Here is a 24,764-nt window from a genome sequence, read left to right as displayed (position 1 = left end):
GGGGAGACACTGCCGACCCAGGTACAGGCACACCTGGCAGGATAGCCGGCGGAGTAGCAGGCAGGGTAGCAGACGGGGGCTCCTGCACGCGCTCGGAATCACAAGCCTCACAGAGATGGTTACTTTGCGCATGCGGAAAAGCAGACTGACAGGTAATGCATGAGGTATACAGAACTGAGTGAGTCTTAGGGTTTCTAGACATGATGACTCTAAAGCCGTTATGCTCCGTATCTCCTTATGAGCTACTAGGTCTAGAACAAATACTGTTGTCAGGCTGAGGGAAGTAGCACTTACCCCAGTCCTGTGTCCCCGTATGCTCTCAAACACTGAACCATGTTTCCTGTGCAAATCACACATATATACTAAATTACAGGGCGGATGCTTGAAAAAGTGGGAGGAGTTACCGCGCATGGACCCGGTTTAGGCCGAAGCAGGGAACTAGATTTCACTCCTTCCCCTGCTCTCCCGGGAAAGCTGGGTGCTCGAAACCGGAAGTAAACCGTCGCCATGGAGGCGGGACTTCCCCCAGACTACAAGACCCATAATGCCACAGGCTGTACAGAGAAAACCGGAAGCCGCCGAAAAAGGGGCGGGACTTCCGCCCATGCTCAGACTACAAGATCCATAATGCCTCAGGCGAACAGGAAACCGCCTAAAAAAGGGGCGGGACTTCCGCCTATGCCTCTGCTGAAGTTTGCTTGTGGGGGAAAACGCTGGAAACCAGCACAGCGCCGGATATAGTCGCCAGCAGAACGCGCGATGAAGCAGGAGCCCCCCCTGTGCAGCCCTCTGACAGCGCATAAGGTTAGACATAAAAAAATCCACATATAAATATATATATATATATATATATATACATATATAAATATTAAAAGACGGTGCAGGCACCCTAACTCCTTACACCCTTCAGAAGGCGAGGAAAGGGACCGTCTGCCTCCTTTAAACACCGTAGTCGTGCATTGGTGAAGTGGAGGCTGCACGGACAAGGAATGAATGCCTGTACAACCTAGGGTTTCGTTACCTCAGGGTGGTCAGGTTCTTAGTCCGGCAAAAAAATCCCACGTCGCGGGAGAGGATACGTGGAGGCGACACTCCACGTGCTCGCCCGTTGTTGGTTTGGGGAGATCGGACCCCTTCAAAAGGGTCCGATGCCCCTGTCTTATCTTCAGAGAAAAAAAGCATCTGGGAAAACCCAGAGATGTGCCTCCTACGGACACTAAGCATAAACTGGAGCTGTCAGGGCCAGTGGCAAGGTGTATACTATGGAGGAGGAGCTAACTTTTTTTTTTTTATACCTACTTAGTGTCAGCCTCCTGGCGGCAGTAGCATACACCCACAGTCCTGTGTCCCCCAATGAGACGATGGAGAAAATAGTGAATGCTAAAGTATTGTCTTCACAAAGACAAAAGCAGATCATGACCAACTCTTGTAGATAGCTACATACACCAGCCTATAGTTGGGTGAAAGCATATAGTTGCCAAATGTTTAAAGGGACACTGTCACCTGAATTTGGAGGGAACAATCTTTAGCCATGGAGGCGGGGTTTTGGGGTTTTTGATTCACCCTTTCCTTACCCGCTGGCTGCATGCTGGCTGCAATATTGGATTGAAGTTCATTCTCTGTCCTTCATAGTACACACCTGCGCAAAGCAAGATTGCACAGCGCAGGCGTGTACTACGGAGGACAGAGAATGAACTTCAATCCAATATTGCAGCCAGCATGCAGCCAGCGGGTAAGGAAAGGGTGAATCAAAAACCCCAAAACCCCGCCTCCATGGCTAAAGATTGTTCCCTCCAAATTCAGGTGACAGTGTCCCTTTAAAGGGCAGGGAGCTAAACCTGGTCATCAGGCCCAATTTCCTAGTTGCAATGGTGTCCTGTGCTATAGTTTACTAGTAATGAGCACAAGTGCTCGTTTCTAGAGTTTGCCTAGGGGGCTTCGAGTCGACGTGGCCACATGTTTCACAACTGATTGTCAGGCAATCGTCGCATGTTTTGTGGCAATCAAACACGGGCAATCCTCCCATGTTTTGGGGCTGTCTATCAGTCGCAAAACAAGAGGACATGGGGACTCGAACATGTCACTCGATCACCTGTGATACTCGGTGCACCCCCGAGCACCCTAGCCAAATTCGAGTAACGAACACTTGTGCTCATCACTACAGTTTACCAATCCATAGGTTCTGCCTGCCTAGCCTAACATTGCGTTAATGGGTTAATGCTAACGGACTGCGTTGCACGGCGAAAATGTCCCATGCAACGGGTCCGTTAGCACAGGGGTCCCCAACTCCAGTCCTCAAGGCCCACCAACATGTCATGTTTTCAGGATTTCCTTAGTCTTGCCCAGGTAATAATTGCATCACCTGTGCAATGCAAAGGAAATCCTGAAAACATGACCTGTTGGTGGGCCTTGAGGACTGGAGTTGGGGACCCCTGCGTTAGCACACTCGTTGACAGCAATGTGATTTTTAGCTGAAGCGCATCGCTAGCGCTAGTGATGTGCTGTTCTTTTGTGATGGACCTCGGACGCTGCTTGCAACGTCCGAGGCCCGTTCCTCACTAGTGCAGATCGGGGATCTGCGCTAGCGGGGAGGTAGAACGCCGACCCTATAGAAACATTGCGTTAGCGCAATCCGCTAGCGCTATGCGCTTAACGGATTGCCCTAACGCAATGTGAACCTAGCCTTATAGAAGTGTAGGAGAGTTGAATATGTACAGTAGATTTTAAACTGAACTTTAGAATATAAATATTTTTGAAAAGCCAATCAGCAATTCTGTAGAATTTCAGAAAACCATTTCTAATAAAAGCAGAAGAGACCAAATAAAGAACAGAGAGTTCAAGAGAACAACACGTTAAAACATTACACTAAAAAAACAGGTTAAGGGGCAACTGGTATTCAGGAGAAAGTTTACTGTCACTCTACGTGACTGAAGACTTCCGATTCCTTACTGCTTACACTGCACGCTGTCAGGATTCTCCGGTTTTGTTGCAGGCGGTAACATGACTGCAAGTATGTAATTTGCACACTTCCAGCCACATTGTTACTACACATGCTCGGCCTTACTCAATTCACATGTAGTGAGCAAGGCCAGGCACGTCTAGTCAGCACAAGACCACATGTATGCAAATCATCACGTGATCATCTGCTCAAACCGGCAATACAGGAGAATCCTGACAGTGTGTACGCTGTAAAGATTCAAAAGTCTTCAGAGTGACTGCAAACTTTCACCAGAAGATCAGACTTTAAGACATATTTTAGATATTTCAGCTACCCATCTTTTATTAAATATTCAGTTATGTCTAAAGCTAAATTCAGAATGTTAGTTGCCAATCTACAGAACAAAGCCCTGAGGGAGCAGAGAGGACAGTCACATAGCTAGTGCCCAGCTGTGTGGCGACAGGTCTGAGAACAGAATATATTGATGTATTTTTCCAAAGGCAACCAGCAATAACCAAGTTAACGAATAACTGCAAATTACAAGTGCAAAATGCTATTGGATGTAGAATCCTCCATACTTTTTAGGGGGTGGGAAAGAGTGAATATGCATTCATACAGCCATTTCTAAATATTTAAAAGAAGTGGCTCCTTTAACTGAAGTTCAGTGAATTAAAGCATGAGTTATTAGCCATAGCAAGATAAATTCTTACTTTAAGCTCCATTCCTTCAAGCTTATCAAGGTTTCAAGAAAAAAATACTGCAAGGTAATGAATGGCTTCCTCCAAAGAACAATACTCTGTCGTTCTTCACGGTCTCGCCTTTTCTTCTCATTCAGGAAACTGGAATCTGTGAAATAAGAGTCAGAATAATGTTTCACTTGAACTATAAATGTTTTGCATGTCAATGTGCAATATCTTCACAGCCTCCGATTCGGAGGGCTGGTGAGGCATGTCCTAAACCTAAAGCATCACCATTCCATCAATGAACTACCACAAGTGCAGTTATACAAGAAGTGCCATTAGTCATCCGAGTATAACACAGCAATCACAAAGGCCTGGGATGTTCAAATAAGTGAGGAAAGGTAAAGCACAAATCCTAAGGAACTGGCTCATCTAAAAGTTAGCCAGTATATTATGATAAAACAGACAAATTATCAAGGTTTTGTAGAAAATTAGCCAAGAATTGTGCATGCAGGGGTATTGGGAAAAAATAATAGCGCTTCGCAGTGGCGAATTAGGGTGATGACAGGTAACCTGCTCTTCAGATGCACACAAGCGACAGCTGTTGGAGAAACACCAGATATATGCACACAAACGTTATTGTTTGGCCAAACATTCATATGATTTCGATACGGAGAGTGGAGAAGACTCTATCAAAGGCGTATCACCCACAGAACAAAAGAGCTGAGCATTTTAATTTAAACTACCTGACTTATCTGTTATCATTACGCATTGTTTATATAGCGCCATCATATTCCACAGCACTTTATGGACATCATCATCACTGTCCCATTGAGGCTCATAATCTAAATTCCCTGTCAGTATGTCTTTGGAGTGTGGGAAGAAACCGGAGAACCAGGAGGACACAGACACAAACATGGGGAGGACATACCAACTCCTTGCAGATGTTGTCCTTGGTGGGATTTAAACCCAGGATCCCAGCGCTGCGGAGCAACAGCGCTAACAACTGAGCCACCGTGCTGCTCTCCCAGACATATGTCTGGAGAGAGTCCAGAGGTCCCATATACATTAGATTGTCAGGTGATCCTGCCAACATCAGCAGGTTTGGGCGATTCTAATTTAAAAGCATGCAACAGCTGACCTGTCTTAAGTTCATAAATTGAAACGCCATAGCAGATTATCCCGTGATTATGATTTCATGATTGTTTTCGAGTTCAATATGTCAGTATTTTTTCTTACTCCAATCTGACCTCCAGGCTCGAAATCATCAAAACCTAGCTAACATTTGCATTACCTGACTAGCCAAGCACAAACATGAAATGGCTAGTCCCTGGACCTCCCACTGTGTATCTGACTGCATTGTTAAAAGACAATGGTATATGACAGTGTGTTATTAAATTGGAGCCTCTATAATTTCACAATCTGAAGTGCATAAAAGTATCACTTCTGGTAATGCAAATTATTACTTTCAGGCACATATCTTGTGTATCATCTTGACTTCTTAAGGTACCGTCACACTGAACGATATCGCTAGCGAACCGTGACGTTGCAGCCTCCTGGCTAGCGATATCGTCCAGTGTGACAGGCAGCAGCGATCAGGATCCTGCTGTGACATCGTTGGTCGCTGCAGAAAGTCCAGCACTTTATTTCGTCGCTGGACTCCCTGCAGACATCGCTGAATCGGCGTGTGTGACGCCGATTCAGCGATGTCTTCACTGGTAACCAGGGTAAACATCGGGTTACTAAGCGCAGGGCCGCGCTTAGTAACCCGATGTTTACCCTGGTTACCAGCGTAAAAGTTAAAAAAAGCAAACACTACATACTTACCTTCCGCTGTCTGTCCCCGGCGCTCTGCTTCTCTGCACTGTGAGCGCCGGCCAGCCGGAAAGCACAGCGGTGAATTCACCGCTCTGCTTTCCGGCCGCTGTGCTCACGGCCAGTGCAGGAAAGCACAGCGCCGGGGACAGACACCGGAAGGTAAGTATGTCGTGTTTGTTTTTTTACTTTTAAGATGGTAACCAGGGTAAACATCGGGTTACTAAGCGCGGCCCTGGTTACCGGCATCGTTGGTCGCTGGAGAGCTGTCTGTGTGACAGCTCTCCAGCGACCAAACAGCGACGCTGCAGAGATCGACATCGTTGTCGGTATCGCTGCAGCGTCGCTGAGTGTGAAGGTACCTTTAGTGTTTATTATCTCTACTCACTTGCAGGCCACACACTCATTTCTTTCTGTTTAGGAGCAGCCCTTTACTTCCTCCCTGCTAATATCAGAGATAGGAATAAAAACACAGAGAGCGATAGCGGTTTGTGTCTAAGTAGCGGAAACACGCTTTATAGCTCTTATTTCTCGTTTGCACTTACAACTAAGCCATGTTTTAAAAGCACATAATAAACCTTCTTCCTCTAATCAAACTCACCTTTCCCTCTGAAATGATCTGTTTTAATAGAACAGATGAACTTTAAACTCACTGAGGGATAAGTATACATGCTGCCCATGGAGAGGAGAGGGCTGGAGGGAAAGGTGAAGCAACTGAAGAGAAAGGCTGAGGAAGAGAGGCACAAAGACAGTGCAGCTGCCTTTTAGTACATTTTTTACCTAATCTAACAACTGGATTCACAGCTACACTGCACAGTAATTCTGCATACTATCCTCCATGCTGCTACTTGTTTGTATCTCCTTTTTTGTGTGCAGTGCATGGGTAATATTTTAGTAGAAAGTTTATGCCCACTCTAGCATTGAGCTCTTGGAAAACATACCGTAAGATATGGAGCTGATCCTCATGAACAAACATGACAGATTATGCTATAAATTACCTGAAGTTACATATCTTTAGAATAGGTCATCAATATTAAACTGGTGGGTGCCGACATTCAGTTGCCTAGACTTCAATGGCCAATGCCAGGTAGTTTATGATTATGCAAAGTCTGGAGAAACACTACAAAAAATAGGTGAAAAAAGGGTGGTACTGGCAAATGCAATGAGAGTTAAACAGGCTTATAGAAGCTGAAAAGACTGCAGGCACACTACATATGTAAGATAGCAGACGGTTATCCTGCTAGTGGTTAAAGTGGTATTCTAAGGTTATGAAATTGGTATAGACAGTATGGAAATTAGCAGATTTGCAATGGACTTGCTTTTTCTATCTGCTGTCATTCTCATTATACAAGAGCTTTTATCCTACATAGTGTACAGCTTGTTGCAAAGGAAAATGACCACCAGAGCCTGGCCCAGTGAGTGCTGTAGTTAAATTCCAAGATAAGAAGTTAACTCCTGAGATACCAGCAACCTCCCTCCAGCCCCTTAGCTGCTCACCTCTCTGTTAGCTCCGGTAGTACCGGTTATCAGTCATGCTAAATCAACAGCCCACAGCAGTGGGATTTTCCAGAGAGGCTCTCATAATCACTGCGATCACTTTCTTGTCATATGCTTATTCAAATGTCCTGTTATGTTTTATGCAATATAGTGAAAACTGTGTAGACTTTAGAATAAGCAGTGACAGACTATTCATGTGTCACACTAGCAAAACCTCAGCATTAGGACGAAGCTTTTGAACCAAAATGGTCATTCAACAAGGAGTGACCTCTCCTACCAAAGGCAAGCCCTGCATGTGTTTCAGCTGTCGACCATCTGCGAAACATGCAGCAGCGGGGACTAGAACATATAATTCAAGAACGCCGAAGACACTGTTTGCACATCAGCATGATGGGATAACACCTTATCCGAGCACGCTCACTCATCACTAATGGTTATACAACAGAACAGTTTATGTTTCCTACACCCTATTATTAAGAGCATATTTTATTAAATGCAAATCACAAAAAACATGCTATGTGTAGTCAGCAATGAATAGACCAGCTCTGAAGGCTGCAGAAATGGACAAAATATATTCAAATCAAGCTAGAATGGCCAAACAAGAAGCAAAGCTGAAAAACGTGAAACTACAGATTTGCATAGAAGACTCTTAGATCCAATACTTCACTCCACTGAAATAGCATGTCAAGTTTAATACCATAAGGGTATGTGCACACGATGCAGATTTAGGGTATGTTCACACGTTCAGGATTTCCATCCTTTTTTTTTTTCAGGACAGTTTTTTTAAAAAACTGCAGCTCTTGGCAGAAAACGCAGGTCCTTTTTTGATGCGTTTTTTGATGCGTTTTTTTATCCTTTTTTTATGCAGTTTTCTATGCAGAGACTGTGTGTTTCCTAGGAAGCTTTTTAGGGCTAAAATGGCTGAAAATACCCTAACCCTACCCCTAACCCTAACCTTAGTGAAAAAAAAAAAAAAAATTCTTAATTTTTTTATTGTCCCTACCAATGGGGGTGACAAAGTGGGGGGTGTCATTTACTATTTTTTTATTTTGATCACTGAGATAGGTTATATCTCAGTGATCAAAATGCACTTTGGAGCGAATCTGCCGGCCGGCAGATTCGGCGGGCGCACTGCGCATGCGCCCGCCATTTTGCAAGATGGCGGCGCCCAGGGAGAAGACGGCCGGACGGACACCGGGACGCCGGGTAAGTATAAGGGGGGGAGATTAGGGCACGGGGGGGGCATCGGAGCACTGGGGGGGGGCATCGGAGCACGGGGGGGGGGGGGGCATCGGAGCACGGCAATACCGCTGCGGTTCCGCAGTAAAAAACGCACTGTGTGAACATGGCCTTAGTGCAGAACTGCAGCAGATTTTTCTGCAGCAGAAATGCTGCAGAACTGCACTGTGATCACAGTACAATGTAAATCAATGTGAAAAAATAAAAAGTTGTGCACATGGTGCAGAAAAATCTGCGCAGAAACGCTGCAGATTTCAAAGAAGTGCATGTCACTTCTTTTGTGCAGTTCTGCAGTGTTTCTGCACCCCTCCATAATAGAAATCCGCAGGTGCGTTTTTTATGCGTTTTTTGTGCAGATTTGTGCACAAAAAACGCATAAAAAACGCACCAAAAACGCACCTGCGGATTCTGCCAGGAGATGCAGATTTAGTGCAGATTTTATGCAGAAAATTCTGCACCAAATCTGCATCGTGTGCACACAGCCTAAGAATCTGTAAATGAAGGTCTACACCAAAAAAAAAGCTAAAACGTGTCACATAGCAGTTACTCATTTCTTAAGGGCCTATACCTTTTTAGACACAACACATATTCAAATCTGCCACCCCATGAGCATACAACTGCAAATTACTCAACTCCCATTGCAAATCAGACTTGGGAAAATGTACAAAATTTCTGTTAAACCAATTAAACAAATTAGATGACTCAATACAACTAAAATAACAAGCGGTTTCTCCAAATTCAACACAAAATAGGGATTTTTGTGTACTCACCGTAAAATCCTTTTCTCCGAGCCATTCATTGGGGGACACAGACCGTGGGTGTATGCTGCTGCCAATAGGAGGCTGACACTAAGTGATACAAAAAAAATTAGCTCCTCCCCTGCAGTATACACCCCCCTGCTGGCTCTCAGCTAACCAGTTCGGTGCAAAAGCAGTAGGAGATCAATAACAATATATGAGCGTATAGCATGTCATATTCTAAAAAAACAAGAATAAGCTAATAACAGGGTGGGAGCTGTGTCCCCCAATGAATGGCTCGGAGAAAAGGATTTTACGGTGAGTACACAAAAATCCCTATTTCTCCTTCGCCTCATTGGGGGACACAGACCGTGGGACGTCCCAAAGCAGTCCCTGGGTGGGGACAACAATAGATCAGGCCCTGTGTAACTGCTACTTACAAGTGCGCCACCGCGGCCTGCAGAGTCCGCCTGCCCAGACTCACATCTGTGGAAGTGTGGGAATTATAGTGCTTCAAGAATGCATGCGGACTGGACGAATCCGCAAGCTTGCAGGCGTGCCTTGCAGACGCCTGGTGCCTAGGACACTTGATAGACAGGGAGATACGCTGACATCTAGCACGGAAGGACTCCTGGATGGTGAAAAGAATTCACCATGTTATCATGGTCGATGAAACGGCTAAACCCTTCCTGAAAATGTCAGGAAGACTTCCTCTACCGTCAGGAAGCCCAAATAAAACATCCAACCTTCAGAAGGATGCCGTTGTCAAGACGTACCTACTCAGAGCACTCACTTCGTCCAGAATATGGGGGATCTTATTCCATTTTGTGGACTGGAGCCAAAAGAGATGAGGGAAGAACTAAGCCCTCATAACAGTGGTAATACAGTACCACCTTGGTAACAAGGGATGGAAATGGCCTGAGGACAACCTTGCCTCGAAGGTAATAAGGGAAAAAAGTCTGAAAGAGCAGAGAAGCTAGCTCCGAAGACTCGTCAGAGTGAGAATATCGCAGAGGAGAACAGGACGACTTTCCCTGATAGTAAAGTCTGCCCGGATGAAAAAGGAGCCTACTGTAAGGCTCCTAGGAATAATAAGGTCCCAATGATCTAACGGTATGCGATAGGGAAGAACTACATGTGAAAACTCCCTGTGAGAAAGTCCCTACTTGCAGTTGTGCTGCGATAAGGAGAGAAGATACTAGCTCCGCAAACAAAAAACGGACGTGGTCAGTGCGGATCTCTGAGGATCACTGGGGCCCCTTTCTGCTTCCGAAAGGCTTCGGAAGCAGTGGAAGGGGAGTTATGGAAACTGGTACCACGGCAGAACCAGAGCATGGAGAGCGATGGCTCTTGGATCTCGAGGCCGAACCACGAAATTGAGTACATTGGCCTTCAGTCTGGATGTCATCCCACCTACAACTGGAGAGCTCCAGTAAGGACAGATCTGATGGAAGACTTCGGGGTGAAGTTCCCACTGACTTGAGGCGGAACCCTGACGGCTGAATTTGTTTGCCGTTCAGAGTTCTACTTCTGGGATATATACTGCCGAGATCACTGAATAATAGACTTCGGCCCATCAGAGAAAGTGAGGTACCTCGGTTATGGCGCCTGACCGTGGGTACCTGCTAGATGACTGACGTAAGGCACCGCCGTGGCATTATCCAATTGAATTCGGATAGGGTGACCCGCCAGAAGGCAGTGGACCTGCTGTAAAACTACCGTTCGGATCTCCAGAACAATGATGGGGAGAAGAAGACTGGCATTGGTAGTTACTAATAACCATTGAACCGGGAGAAAGGCCCTGGATGAAGAAGGAGCTCAGAGACTATTGTCTGAAAGTCTGTTTGACTTGCTGAAAACGAGCGGAGCGAAGGAAACCGCTTCCATTGTCGTCACCATTCTTCCTCAGAACTCTCTTAGCAAATCGAATGAAATGAGGGGGTGAGTAATCAAGTCCTCAGAACTCTCCTTGCGCGAGCTCCCTGTTGAAGGGCCATGACCTTGTCTCGAGGAAGAATTACCATCCTTCTAGAAGTGTGCAGGATCATCCTCAAAAAGGATATCTGCTGGGCTGGAAATGAGGAGAACTTGTCTAAGTGTAGCTGCCAGCCCAGGAGAGAAGGTATCGCAAGAGATATAGACGACTCAGCATAGTCCTGGAAGGGCGGCTAGACAGACCAAACAGGGCAGGACGAGCACGCCTCTAGAGTGCAAGAGAAACATGACATCTACCATGACCCGTGCAAACACTCTGGGTGCGGAAGCAAGGCCGAAGGACAAGGTTGTGACTTGAAAATGCTGCTGACGAATGGAAAGGCGAAGGAATTTTTGCAGAGGGCAAGCAACCCGAATGTCGATGGATGCCGGAAACTGCACCTTTTTCTGTTGAAGTAATGGCTGAGCGGAGGAACTCCATCCAAAGAAGGAGGACCATGTCAAAGGTTGTTAGAAGTTTGAGGTCCAGGGTCGATCTTACTTTTCGTTCCCCTGTTTGGAACCAAGATCCCTTAGATCTAGACTGTGCTGGACAATCCTTATACAATCCTTTGTCAGTCTCCCTCTCAAAGGATTTTATTGGCCAGTTGTTGCTGGTGTGAATCAGGGTAGTTAAGGTCTCCAGCCAGGAGACCATTGCTCTAGCAATCCATGCGGTCGCTAGGGAGGATAGAGCGCTGGACCCGAAGCCGCAAGACGGAACGAACCAGATTTGCTATCTGACAGTCCGTGGTATTTTTAATTGATGACCCATCAGGTAGGGATACTGGTAGGTATACCACAGGAGATTCTACCCGGTTAATCTGCCCCATGGCAGAATGTGCGGCTGCATCCAGCAGGTCATAGTCTCTTGCCATCTCCTCTTTTCACGGTGCAGAGATAAAAATTAGGAACCCTCGATCCATCAATCTCTTAACAGGGAAGTGGAGAGGAATTGTCCGCCTTCTTGCATCATCCACTAAATAGTGGTGATGCAGAGGGGGGAGCTCGTACGCCAAAAAGGGTGCCTCTATATGTCCACAGAGTACAGGTCTCCAGGTGGACAGGACAGGTTGTCTGGCGTTAGGCCTGGATGCAGAAGAGGAAACATGGAGACGACACTCCGTGTGCTCGTCTCTTGATGGTGTGGGGAGATCGGTGCCCTTTAAAGGACCCGTCGCCCTTAAAAAACAGGCCAGGCATGGCATCCCACGTAGAGGCTTCTGTCCAGTGAATCGCTTATCCGAATTGAATGGCAAATGCTCTCGAGGGAGTTTAGTCTCTGAAGCTTTGGCAAGCTCAGGCAATATCCAATCCATATTCAGAGCCTTGTTGTCATCAAATCATTGGTGAGGGAGCAGGAAACGAAAAACTTCCGTTTTCTAGATACCTGTATGTTTCTAGATACCTGTATGTTTCTAGATGCCTGCACGTTTCTAGAATACTTGCGGCCCCTGCTAGCCGACGGCTCCCATGTAGGATAGGGACCCTGTATATTGGTCCTGCGAGCACTCCAAACACAGAGGGTACACAGAGGGATTCAATCTCTTGGTCAGAGAACCATGGATTGGTCAGTGAAGAAGTCCACTGAGGGGAACTAGAGGATAAAGCTGGGGTCGGCAGCGGAGGGCTCCTCGGACTGATCAAGCGCCTTTAAGACCAGGAAATACTGGTCATACGCCTTTAAGACCAGGGAATACTGGTCATGCGCCTTTAACCCCTTTACCCCCAAGGGTGGTTTGCACGTTATGGACCGGGCCAATTTTTACAATTCTGACCACTGTCCCTTTATGAGGTTATAACTCTGGAACGCTTCAACGGATCCCGGTGATTCTGACACTGTTTTCTCGTGACATATTGTACTTCATGATAGTGGTAAAATTTCTTTGATATTACCTGCGTTTATTTGTGAAAAAAACGGAAATTTGGCGAAAATTTTGAAAATTTCGCAATTTTCCAACTTTGAATTTTTATGCAATTAAATCACAGAGATATGTCACACAAAATACTTAATAAGTAACATTTCCCACATGTCTACTTTACATCAGCACAATTTTGGAACCAAAATTTTTTTTTGTTAGGGAGTTATAAGGGTTAAAAGTTGACCAGCAATTTCTCATTTTTACAACACCATTTTATTTTAGGGACCACATCTCATTTGAAGTCATTTTGAGGGGTCTATATGATAGAAAATACCCAAGTGTGACACCATTCTTAAAACTGCACCCCTCAAGGTTCTCAAAACCACATTCAAGAAGTTTATTAACCCTTCAGGTGCTTCACAGGAATTTTTGGAATGTTTAAATAAAAATTAACATTTAACTTTTTTTCACAAAAAATTTACTTCAGCTCCAATTTGTTTTATTTTACCAAGGGTTACAGGAGAAAATGGACCCCAAACGTTGTTGTACAATTTGTCCTGAGTACGCTGATACCCCATATGTGGGGGTTAACCACAGTTTGGGCGCATGGCAGAGCTCGGAAGGGAAGGAGCGCCATTTGACTTTTCAATGCAAAATTGACTGGAATTGAGATGGGACGCCATGTTGCGTTTGGAGAGCCACTGATGTGCCTAAACATTGAAACCCCCCACAAGTGACACCATTTTGGAATGTAGACCCCCTAAGGAACTTATCTAGAGGTGTGGTGAGCACTTTGACCCACCAAGTGCTTCACAGAAGTTTATAATGCAGAACCGTAAAAATAAAAAATCATTTTTATTCACAAAAATTATCTTTTCGCCCCCAATTTTTTATTTTCCCAATGGTAAGAGAAGAAATTGGACCACAAAAGTTGTGGCACAATTTGTCCTGAGTACTCTGATACCCCATATGTGGGGGTAAACCATTGTTTGGGCGCATGGTAGAGCCCGGAAGGGAAGGAGCGCCGTTTGACCTTTCAATGCAAAATTGACAGGAATTGAGATGGGACGCCATGTTGCGTTTGGAGAGCCACTGATGTACCTAAACATTGAAACCCCCCACAAGTGACACCATTTTGAAAAGTAGACCCCCTAAGGAACTTATCTAGATGTGTGGTGAGCACTTTGACCCAATAAGAGCTTCACAGAAGTTTATAATGCAGAGCCGTAAAAATAAAACAAAAATTTTTTCCCACAAAAATAATTATTTAGCCCCCAGTTTTGTATTTTCCTGAGGGTAACAGGAGAAATTGGACCCCAAAAGTTGTTGTGCAATTTGTCCAGAGTGCGCTGATACCCTATATGTGGGGGAGAACCAGCGTTTGGGCGCATGGGAGGGCTCGGAAGGGAAGGAGCGCCATTTGGAATACAGACTTAGATGGAATGGTCTGCAGGCGTCACATTGTGTTTGCAGAGCCCCTAATGTACCTAAACAGTAGAAACCCCCCACAAGAGACCCCATATTGGAAACTAGACCCCCCAAGGAACTTATCTAGATGTGTTGTGAGAACTTTGAGCCCCCAAGTATTTCACTACAGTTTATAACGCAGAGCCTTGAAAAAAAAAAATTCCCCTCAAAATTATTTTTTAGCCCCCAGTTTTGTATTTTCTCGAGGGTAAAAGGAGAAATTGGACCCCAAAAGTTGTTGTCCAATTTGTCCTGAGTGCGTTGATACCCCATATGTGGGGGGGAACCAGCGTTTGGGCGCATGGGAGGGCTCGGAAGGGAAGGAGCGCCATTTGGAATGCAGACTTAGATGGAATGGTCTGCATGCGTCACATTGCGTTTGCAGAGCCCCTAATATACCTAAACCGTAGAAACCCCCACAAGTGACCCCATATTGGAAACTAGACCCCCCCACGAACTTATCTAGATGTGTTGTGAGAACTTTGAGCCCCCAAGTGTTTCACTACAGTTAATAACGCAGAGCCGTGAAAATAAAAAATCTTTTTTTTCCCACAAAAATTATTTTTTAGCCCCCAGTTTTGTATTTTCCCAAGGGTAACAGGAGAAAAGTTGTTGCCCAATTTGTCCTGAGTACGCTGATACCCCATATGTTGGGGTAAACTCCTGTTTGGGCACACGGGAGAGCTCGGAAGGGAAGGAGCACTGTTTTACTTTTTCAATGCAGAATTGGATGGAATTGAGATCGGTCGCCATGTCGCGTTTGGAGATCCCCCTGATGTGTCTAAACAGTGGAAACCCCCCAATTATAACTGAAACCCTAATCCAAACACACCCCTAACCCTAATCCCAACAGTAACCCTAACCACACCTCTAACCCTGACACACACCTAACCCTAATCCCAACCCTATTCCCAACTGTAAATGTAATCTAAACCCTAACCGTAACTTTAGCCCCAACCCTAACTGTAGCCTTAACCCTAGCCCCAACCCTAACTTTAGCCCCAACCCAAACTGTAGCCCTAACCCTAGCCCTAACCATAGCCCTAACCCTAACTTTAGCCCCAACCCTAACTGTAGCCTTAACCCTAGCCCTAACTCTAGCCCTAACCCTAGCCCTAACCCTAGCCCTAACCCTAGCCCTAGCCCTAACCCTAGCCCTAACCCTAGCCCTAACCCTAATGGGAAAATGGAAATAAATACATTTTTTTCATTTACTTTTATAGCGGGTTTTTTAGCGGATTTTTACGATTGGCAGCAGTCACACACTGAAAGACGCTTTTTATTGCAAAAAATATTTTTTGCGTTACCACATTTTGAGAGCTATAATTTTTCCATATTTGAGTCCACAGAGTCATGTGAGGTCTTGTTTTTTGCGGGACGAGTTGACGTTTTTATTGGTAACATTTTCGGGCACGTGACATTTTTTGATCGCTTTTTATTCCGATTTTTGTGAGGCAGAATGACCAAAAACCAGCTATTCATGAATTTCTTTTGGGGGAGGCGTTTATACCGTTCCGCGTTTGGTAAAATTGATAAAGCAGTTTTATTCTTCGGTTCAGTACGATTACAGCGATACCTCATTTATATCATTTTTATGTTTTGGCGCTTTTATACGATAAAAACTATTTTATAGAAAAAAATAATTATTTTTGCATCGCTTTATTCTGAGGACTATAACTTTTTTATTTTTTGCTGATGTTGCTGTATGGCGGCTCATTTTTTGCGGGACAAGATGACGCTTTCAGCGGTACCATGGTTATTTATATCCATCTTTTTGATCGCGTGTTATTCCACTTTTTGTTTGGCGGTATGATAATAAAGCGTTGTTTTTTGCCTCGTTTTTTTTTTTTTTCTCTTACGGTGTTTACTGAAGGGGTTAACTAGTGGGCCAGTTTTATAGGTCGGGTCGTTACTGATGCGGCGATACTAAATATGTGTACTTTTATTGTTTTTTTTTTTATTTAGATAAAGAAATGTATTTATGGGAATAATATTTTTTTTTTTTTTTTCATTATTTAGGTTTTTTTTTTTTTTACACACTTGGAAATTTTTTTTTTTACTTTTTTACTTTGTCCCAGGGGGGGACAATACAGATCGGTGATCTGCCAGTTTGCACAGCACTCTGACAGATCACCGATCTGTCTCAGAGTGCTGCAGCGTTACCAAGTGCCTGCTCTAAGCAGGCACTTGGTAAGCCACCTCCCTCCCTGCAGGACCCGGATCCGCGGCCATCTTGGATCCGGGACTTTCTGCAGGGAGGGAGGTAGGAGACCCCCGGAGCAACGCGATCACATCGCGTTGCTGCGGGGGTCTCAGGGAAGCCCGCAGGGATCCCCCTCCCTGCGCGATGCTTCCCTGCACCGCCGGCACATCGCGATCATCTTTGATCGCGGTGTGCCGGGGGTTAATGTGCCGGGGGCGGTCCGTGACCGCTCCTGGCACATAGTGCCGGATGTCAGCTGCGATAAGCAGCTGACACCCGGCCGCGATCGGCGGCGCTCCCCCCGTGAGCGCGGCCGATCGCGCTGGACGTAATATTCCGTCCTTGGGAATTAAGGCCCACCCCACATGGACGGAATATTACGTCCAATGGCAGAAAGGGGTTAAGAACAGAGAATATTGGTCATGCGCCTTTAAGACCAGGGAATACTGGTCATGCGCCTTTAAGATCGGGGAATACTGGCCATGCGCCTTTAAGACCGGGGAATACTGGTCATGCGCCTTTAAGACCAGAGAATACTGGTCATGCACCTTTAAGACCAGAGAATACTGGTCATGCACCTTTAAGACCAGAGAATACTGGTCATGCACCTTTAAGACCAGAGAATACTGGTCGTGCACCTTTAAGACCAGATAATACTGGTCGTGCACCTTTAAGACCAGAGAATACTGGTCGTGCACCTTTAAGACCAGAAAAAAAAAAAAAAATAAATAAATAAATACGGTCACCCCAGTGTGAGCTGGCCGGGTGGACCAAGATGGCCACCGGGAGCTGCAGAGTTGATAAAATCTCGCAGAGAGCGAGAAGCGCCAATTTGGGGGGCGGAGCCACAGACACGATGTTGAATAGGCCTAAGCCGGGGCCTAAATTTCTGTAGCCGGCGGACGTCACCAGTGGGTCGTTCCAGGCAAGACTTCCAGGATGCGGCCTACAAATCGGCCGAAGCCGGGGACTAAATTTTTGCAGCCATCCAGAGCGTTACCTCAGAGAGGTGGGCCACAGGGAAGTGGCTGAGGCTGCCTGTCAGCATGTGCATATCCCACTGAAGATGGATCCACTCACCATTGATGCGCGTCCCGGCATGGAGCCGCCGCGGATGTGGTTTCAGCGCTGTTCTGTGCAGCGTGGACGGTGCAGGGATAAGCCTCAATCCATCATCCGTTTGTTAGGGAGGTGGAGAGGAACCGTCCGCCTCCTTGTGCCATCCGCTTTCACAGTGGTGGGACAGTGGGGGCTGCTCGGACGCCATAGAGAGGGGCCTCTGTACAGCCACGGAGTTCAGTCCGGGTGGACAGGGCCAGTTGTCCGGCATTAGGCCTGGCTCCAGGAGAGGATACATGGAGGCGACACTCCATGTGGTCGCCTGCTGCTGGTGTGGGGAGATCGGGACCATGAAAGGAACCGTCGCCCCTGAAGTGAGCTCAGGCATGGCTTCCCACGTCGCAGGAGAGGGTACGGGGAGGTATACTCGCCGTGCTCGCCTGTTGATGGTTCGGGGGAGATCGGAACCTTGAAAGGAACCGTCGCCCCCTTCACTCCGTTAATTAAAAAATAAAAATTTACAGAAAAGTAAACAATAAAATAAAAACGTTGGGGTCTGAAACAGACCCATGTGCCTCCTACAGACACTAAGCAAGAACTGGGTAGCTGAGAGCCAGCAGGGGGGTGTATACTGCAGGGGAGGAGATGAGAGCCAGCAGGGGGGTGTATACTGCAGGGGGGGAGCCGAGAGCCAGCAGGAGGGTGTATACTGCAGGGGAGGAGATCACTTTTTTTGTATCACTTAGTGTCAGCCTCCTATTGGCAGCAGCATACACCCACGGTCTGTGTCCCCCAATGAGGCGAAGGAGAAATACCCCTTTTAATAACTACTGCAATCTCAGAATTATTCCCCCTTCATGAAAGAATCTTTAGTATTTAGCAGCTCTCTTTTGGATAGAACAACCTGCTACACACGTGATGTAAAGCCGGACATCAGCTTCTGACAGTGTTCTTGAAGGATCTTAACCCATTTGTCATTGACAATGGTTTCCAGTTTACTAATATTTTGGGGTTTAAGTACTGCAAAAGCATTCATCAAATTCCACCAAAGGTTTTCAATGAGGACTAATTTAGGCCACTGTAACCCAACACTTAAGAATCACCAAAATTTGTTCTGAGACCAAGACTTGGTGGACTTTGAGGTTTACTTGGAATTATTGTCCTTTGAGAAGGTCCAATGATATCCTAGCTTCAGCTCCTTAACAGAAAATAGGACATCTTCTCCTAGGATTTCCTGATACTTGAATGAATCCATCCTACCCTCTCCTCCACACAATGTTATCTAGGAAGCAAATAGGCCCCAAAACATCAGTCACCAAAACGTTTCATTGTAGGCAGAATGCTCTGTTTAGCATTTGCTTCATTCTTCCTCTTCAAGACGTACAGCTGACCCACAAACTTCTATCTTTATTTAATTATTCCACAGAACAAAGACCCAAAACTTCATATTTTTTTGGTTTTGATCATACTGTAGTCAAGTTTTCTGGTGATTTTGGGTGAGTAGAGGTGTACGTATTAGAATTTGGCTTTTGGCCTTACTATGCAAATCTCAGGGCCTGCTGCCACCAAATCTCTATGTGGGTCTTTTGCAGTCACTTGAGAATTTTGGATCATCTGCCTCCTCTGGAATCTCGGGGCACCCAGTGATAGTTTCCTCTTTCTGCCACATCTGGGAATTGTAACCAGCGTTCCTTTAACTTTGACCTACTACCTATGCATACAACTACATGTTTAGGAACATTCAATGCATTTTTTTGCTGCACTTCCTTCTATAAAAGGAAATGATCTATTCTCTTACAAATGGGAACGCTCTCGACTAGCCATATTTCTATCGTGCAGTTCAACTTCACAATTAAAAAACCCATAGAAAGTTTTGCTTGTGCCACCCACGCCAATGACGGGCACAATTCTAAACAAGTGGCAGGTCAATGAAAAAAATCAGTGCCTTGTCATGGAGATCCTTGAGGCAGGAGGAAGAGCCAGAGCAGAAGACTCTACCCACAATTCCAGCCTTGTGCACAGAAATCTCATTAGAAGAAAACTTCAAATGCTGATTAAACAAGAACCACAGCACAGATTTCTTCACAAAATGTATCAATGTAATCAGTATAACAATGCCATCATAGACATGTGTTTACTTTACACTGCCAAATCATTCTGACCAATTGTCTTTAAAGGAGTTGTCCACTACTTCTCAAACTAAATGTTCGGCCCCCATAAAATAATAATGCCTATACTCCCCTCCGGTGCTGGCTCTGTTCCAACAGTGTCGGCACTCGCGGTCCCGGGGCTGTGATGTGGTTTAATGATACATGATGCCCGGCGCCCAAGTCTCTGCCTTTGAACAAACTGAACATGAAAAAGAAGTCAGAGATCATATGCAGCCCGGATGTCCTCTTCGTGTTCAGTTAGTCCGAAGTTTGCACTCTCCCAAATGGCCTAACAATACCAATGACAGACATCACACCTGTGAGTCCGGTTAAAGTATTCTTAGTAGTACACCAACAAGGGTTTTACAGTACCAGGTAAGGTGGCCTGGGAAATGCAAATAGTGCGCACTATTGATATTGTTAGGCCATTTGGGAGAGCGCAATAATGATGGTTAACACAATGGTTATAGCTATACATGACACAATGATCTATACTTTTGTACCATGTGCGCCCTGATGCCCGTACGTGTGTGTCTAACCCTTCCCCCCATGCCTTTGTACCTTGGTTATGTTCAATAAAATTTCTTTTTGTACAATATGGGATAATTGATCGTGCTGTTTGGTCTCTTGTTGGTGTCTCTAAGGTTTAGCGATTTATCCCACATTTGTCCATAATAGTTCCTGGCTATGCTCTATATTGAAACTTATTTATATGATTTTAATTTTGAGCAATAGTGTTGTCCCCATGACGTTTTTACGCTGTCAAATCTGTGGATAGCAGGGTATAGAGAAGGAGAACCGGAAGACAATTACCGTATATAAAGGTTTGTTGGTAAAGATTCAGTATGACTTGTATTTTATTCATTGAAATCCCTGGTGTTTGTATGGAGTCCAGTGGGTGGTCCTACTAGTGAGTGGCAGCTGTCCCTGTATGCACAGTCATAGAGGAAGGAATGTCAATCACTGTGTAGAACCACCCACTGGACTTAAACACCATGCAATTCAAGTTTTAATTAAACCTTTTTCCACAAAATGTATATGAATCTCATCAGCTCCCCTGCTCTAGAACATCCTGCCTGCAGAGGAGATAACATTTTCAACATCACAGGTTCCTTTTAACTCTAATTTAAATTTTTCTATTACAATTATTTTAAATGTAGACCATATTGCACATGACTCAATTATATTATTTTTAACTATTCATATCATTACAGAACAAGTTGTTTCAGCAGAAAACTCTGCCGCCTTGCAACAATGGATCAAATAGGCTTAAGTCCAACCAGTACAAGATCAACAAGGAATTTAGCTTTTTCGTCCCTGGCTGGTTTGGGCGTTTCCTTTTTGCTCCCTGACTTTGCCCAAACTCAAAATATCTTCATGAACTAGCTTATTGGCTCACTAAGAAACACGGAGTGGAGAAAAAGAAGAACTCCACTGGGTACAGAAACTCGTGTGTAAGTACATGTACTGTACATGATGTGACAGAATATGTTTACCTAGTAACTAGAAATAGTTTTCTAACTTACGTAAAGTTAGATGGTCGCGTCGACAGAACAAAGAGCTTTTAGTCCCCTTTCTAAGCTGGAGAGCAGGATCCTGATAAGTTCTTGTCCCCAAACCCCAAATAACCCCTTTAAATGGGACTGTCAGAAAAAGCTAAATGAGAGAGTTTGACTAATTTTAACTTCTCAACATTATATTCTTGTCTTGTTCTCCAGCCAAAACTAGTGGCGCTCAACATCAGCAGCAATAAAGGTCCTGAAGATTAGACCTCTCATGTTTACATTTTTGACGTCTAACACGTTAACCAGAGGTTCAAAAGTTGAGAAATTAAAAAAATTAATCATCTTTGGGAAAACACTGTTCTTTAAGAACCCCAAATTTTATTTAATTTATTAACTTATTTTAGCTCCTCTGTTATATAATCATAGAAAAAAAGATTTTTGCTTTTTTAGCATTATCAGGGGGAGAAAAAAAAATCCAAAACATGCTTTCTGTAATTTTTAGTTTTTCAAAACTACATACAATTTTGTTTAAAAAAAAAGTAGGAGGTAAATGAAAGAATGAAGATTATTTTTACCATCCCATAGGTGTCCATAGCCTTTATTAACGCAAACACTAAAATAAAGTATAACTAGATTTTCTGTTATGGATGTTTTGGTATATGATATCAATTTTTACTAGATCGGAGTGGGCCACAAGTGGAGGTTTGGATTTCCAGTGGTTGCTGGTTTTAAGTTTTAACAACTATATTTCGCTCATTTTCTTGGGGTCCTACACGATGTGGCAGATTCATCAATATTTTGTACCAGAAAAAGACTGGGCATTTTTTATTTACTTCAATCTTACTTACCTCTGCTAAAATGGTTGCGGCTGGGGCAGAGTCATGGTGGAGCATGGTCACACCCACCCGTACAATGAATTAAAAATTATGAGGTTTTGTATGCCAGAAATGCTACTCCAGTCCTTGACTGGAGTAGAATTTATTGCACAGTGCATGACATTTCTGGAAGTGCATGGCATTTAGGAGAGACACCATATTCATTAAGTGGGGTTCACCTCTTAATGAATTTGGCGCTTCCCATTTCATTACGACTAGCGTAGTGCGATTGCACGCTACTCCAGTTTTAAGGAATCGGACCCAAGACACTCAAACTTTACTTTTCAATTAGAATTGTCATCCCAAATTACATGGGCACTGCAGGGTCACATTCTGTGCAATGTATGAGTGCGCCGTACCTTGAACAAAACATAGGAAAAAGTAAGTGCATTTACAGAAGTGAGCTCCAATGTTTACAAGCAAAAGCATTAAAAGTCAGTGAGTGACATATAGAGGGAAAATGATTGAAGAATTTGTCATTAAAGAGGATGATTAAGAACTTTGCTCTGAAATGTATTTGCAATTTTTAACATTTTTGCATCATGTATATCAAGGTTTTTATTAATTTTGTTACAATAAAGAAAGATTTTTATTACATCAAGGATCTGGATTCTGAATTGTCTCATGTTCGTAACTACCTTGAAGCATTTAAATACACTTACAGTACAAATATAATTAGGAGGGATTAGGGTACATATTGTTTTGCTTAGATCTGATGATTGCAAAAGAAATCTGGAATCTGCAAAAAGTCACACACACACACGAATAATGCATCATTAAATCAGTAGTAATCTTATAAAAAGTAAAAAATGTCCATTGTTCACAGCAGTTATACAATAACATTAATGAAGGAGTAGAATACCTGTAAAGCTTCCGTTATGTTGTTCTTTGGCCATTCCAACACGCCGCTGTTCACAATCTGTGCCATTCTCTGCCATTTCATATGTCAACTGAACTAGAGACTTATGAGAAGAATAAAAAATAAAAAAAAAACAATAAAAACACTGTCATTCTCACTTATGCACAATTCTGTGGCTTCCGCTGACATCATATTGACAAAACAGCTGCTTCTCTTCTGCTCTTCTCTGTTGACGAGGCATGACTGCTGATGTCATGCTGATTGACAGCCGGCTCCCTGCCGCATAACTGCAGCAAGCCAGCTGTCAATCAGTATGATGTCGATGTCATGAAAAGAGCAGCTTGGAAGAGCAAGAGCTGCTCTGTTGACGTGAAGCAGCAAAAATCGCCAGCAGGAGCAGACCTTGATGGCTCTTAGTCGGCACTGGGCAGAACAGGCAGGTAGTTAGCAACTTGCCTGTTAATGCTTAGGCTAAGAGTTCCTTCACACTGAACAATTTAACAACGATATCGCTAGCGATCCGTGACGTTGCAGCGTCCTGGATAGCGATATCGTTATGTTTGACACGCAGCAGCGATCTGGATCCTGCTGTGACATCGTTGGTTGGAGCAGAAAGGGCAGAACTTTACTTCGTTGCTGGATCTCCCGCAGACATCGCTGAATCGGCGTGTGTGACGCTGATTCAGCGATGTCTTCACTGGTAACCAGGGTAAATATCGGGTTACTAAGCGTAGGGCCGTGCTTAGTAACCCGATGTTTACCCTGGTTACCAGTGTAAATGTAAAAAAAAAAAACCAAAACACTACATACTTACATTCCGATGTCTGTCCCCCGGCGCTCTGCTTCCCTGCACTGTCAGTGCCGGCCGGCCGGAAAGCACAGCGGTGACGTCACCGCTCTGCTTTACGGCCAGCCGGCGCTCACAGTCAGTGCAGGAAGCAGAGCGCCGGGGGACAGACACCGGAACGTAAGTATGTAGTGTTTGTTTTTTTTTACATTTACACTGGTAACCAGGGTAAACATCGGGTTACTAAGCGCGGCCCTGCGCTTAGTAACCCGATCTTTACCCTGGTTACCAGGGGACTTCGCATAGTTGGTCGCTGGAGAGCTGTCTGTGTGACAGCTCTCCAGCGACCACACAGCGACGCTGCAGCGATCGGCATCGTTGTCTAGATCGCTGCAGCGTCGCTAAATGTGACGGTACCTTTATAGTAAAATAAACTAGTCCACATAATCCTTTTACTTGATTGTTTAACCAATTTTCTCAACAGAATTACAAACAGTACATAGAAGAAATTCCGTATATTCATTAATTTGCATGCATGAAACTACCGTCAAACAGTTAGCAGAATTCTTGTTATGTATGCATTACTGGCTACTGTCCAAGGAGGCAGATGGAAGTGTAATTGGCCATGAAAACACAATGACCAATACTCTCATTACAGCTTAATGTTGGATCACACTGGGATGGATTAATAACTATGTGTGGAAAGGGAAGGAAACTCATAAACTAATGCCGCTTACCAGAAAAGGCGTAAGTCTCTAAAATGTACTCTATACCTGAATGTTTTCCAAGAAATAAGCAATACTGTGTAAATATGTGGAAACACTGTAAACTGAGAAACAGAATCTACCTCACAAGCTTTGATCAGACTCTTCAAACGTCTTCCAGTTGGACAAAGTTCAAATCTGCGCTTCACTTCAGAGACATTAAATACCGTAAGGACAGGTCCTCTTCAGTCCTTCATAGAGACAAAAATGAGAAAACAAAATGAGGTCACCATTTACTACTATAATAAAAGTCTACTTGCAAAGATAAACTTAGGACACATCCAATATAAGTCTTCTTTGAAGGGTTTGTCCACTTCTCGCACAGCTCCTTCTCAATCACCTTATTCCACCAT

General features: G+C 44.5%; 1 protein-coding gene across 1 annotated transcript in view; it reads right to left on the bottom strand.

The window, feature by feature from the left end:
* Positions 1–24,764, bottom strand: part of VMP1 (vacuole membrane protein 1) — a 247,704-nt gene that overhangs the window by 197,800 nt on the left and 25,140 nt on the right. The window contains exons 2-4 of the mRNA XM_069757189.1: positions 24,495–24,602; positions 22,864–22,963; positions 3,649–3,784 (exon numbers count right to left, since the gene is read on the bottom strand). Coding sequence (XP_069613290.1) covers positions 3,649–3,784; positions 22,864–22,939 — 212 coding nt within the window. The 5' untranslated portion in view covers positions 22,940–22,963; positions 24,495–24,602. The remainder of the gene's footprint in view (positions 1–3,648; positions 3,785–22,863; positions 22,964–24,494; positions 24,603–24,764) is intronic.

The sequence above is a fragment of the Ranitomeya imitator genome, chromosome 3 (assembly GCF_032444005.1).
Source record: "Ranitomeya imitator isolate aRanImi1 chromosome 3, aRanImi1.pri, whole genome shotgun sequence".
Lineage (NCBI taxonomy): Eukaryota > Metazoa > Chordata > Amphibia > Anura > Dendrobatidae > Ranitomeya > Ranitomeya imitator.
Note: the sequence above shows the minus strand (reverse complement) of the source record. Positions and strands in the feature narration are given on the sequence as shown.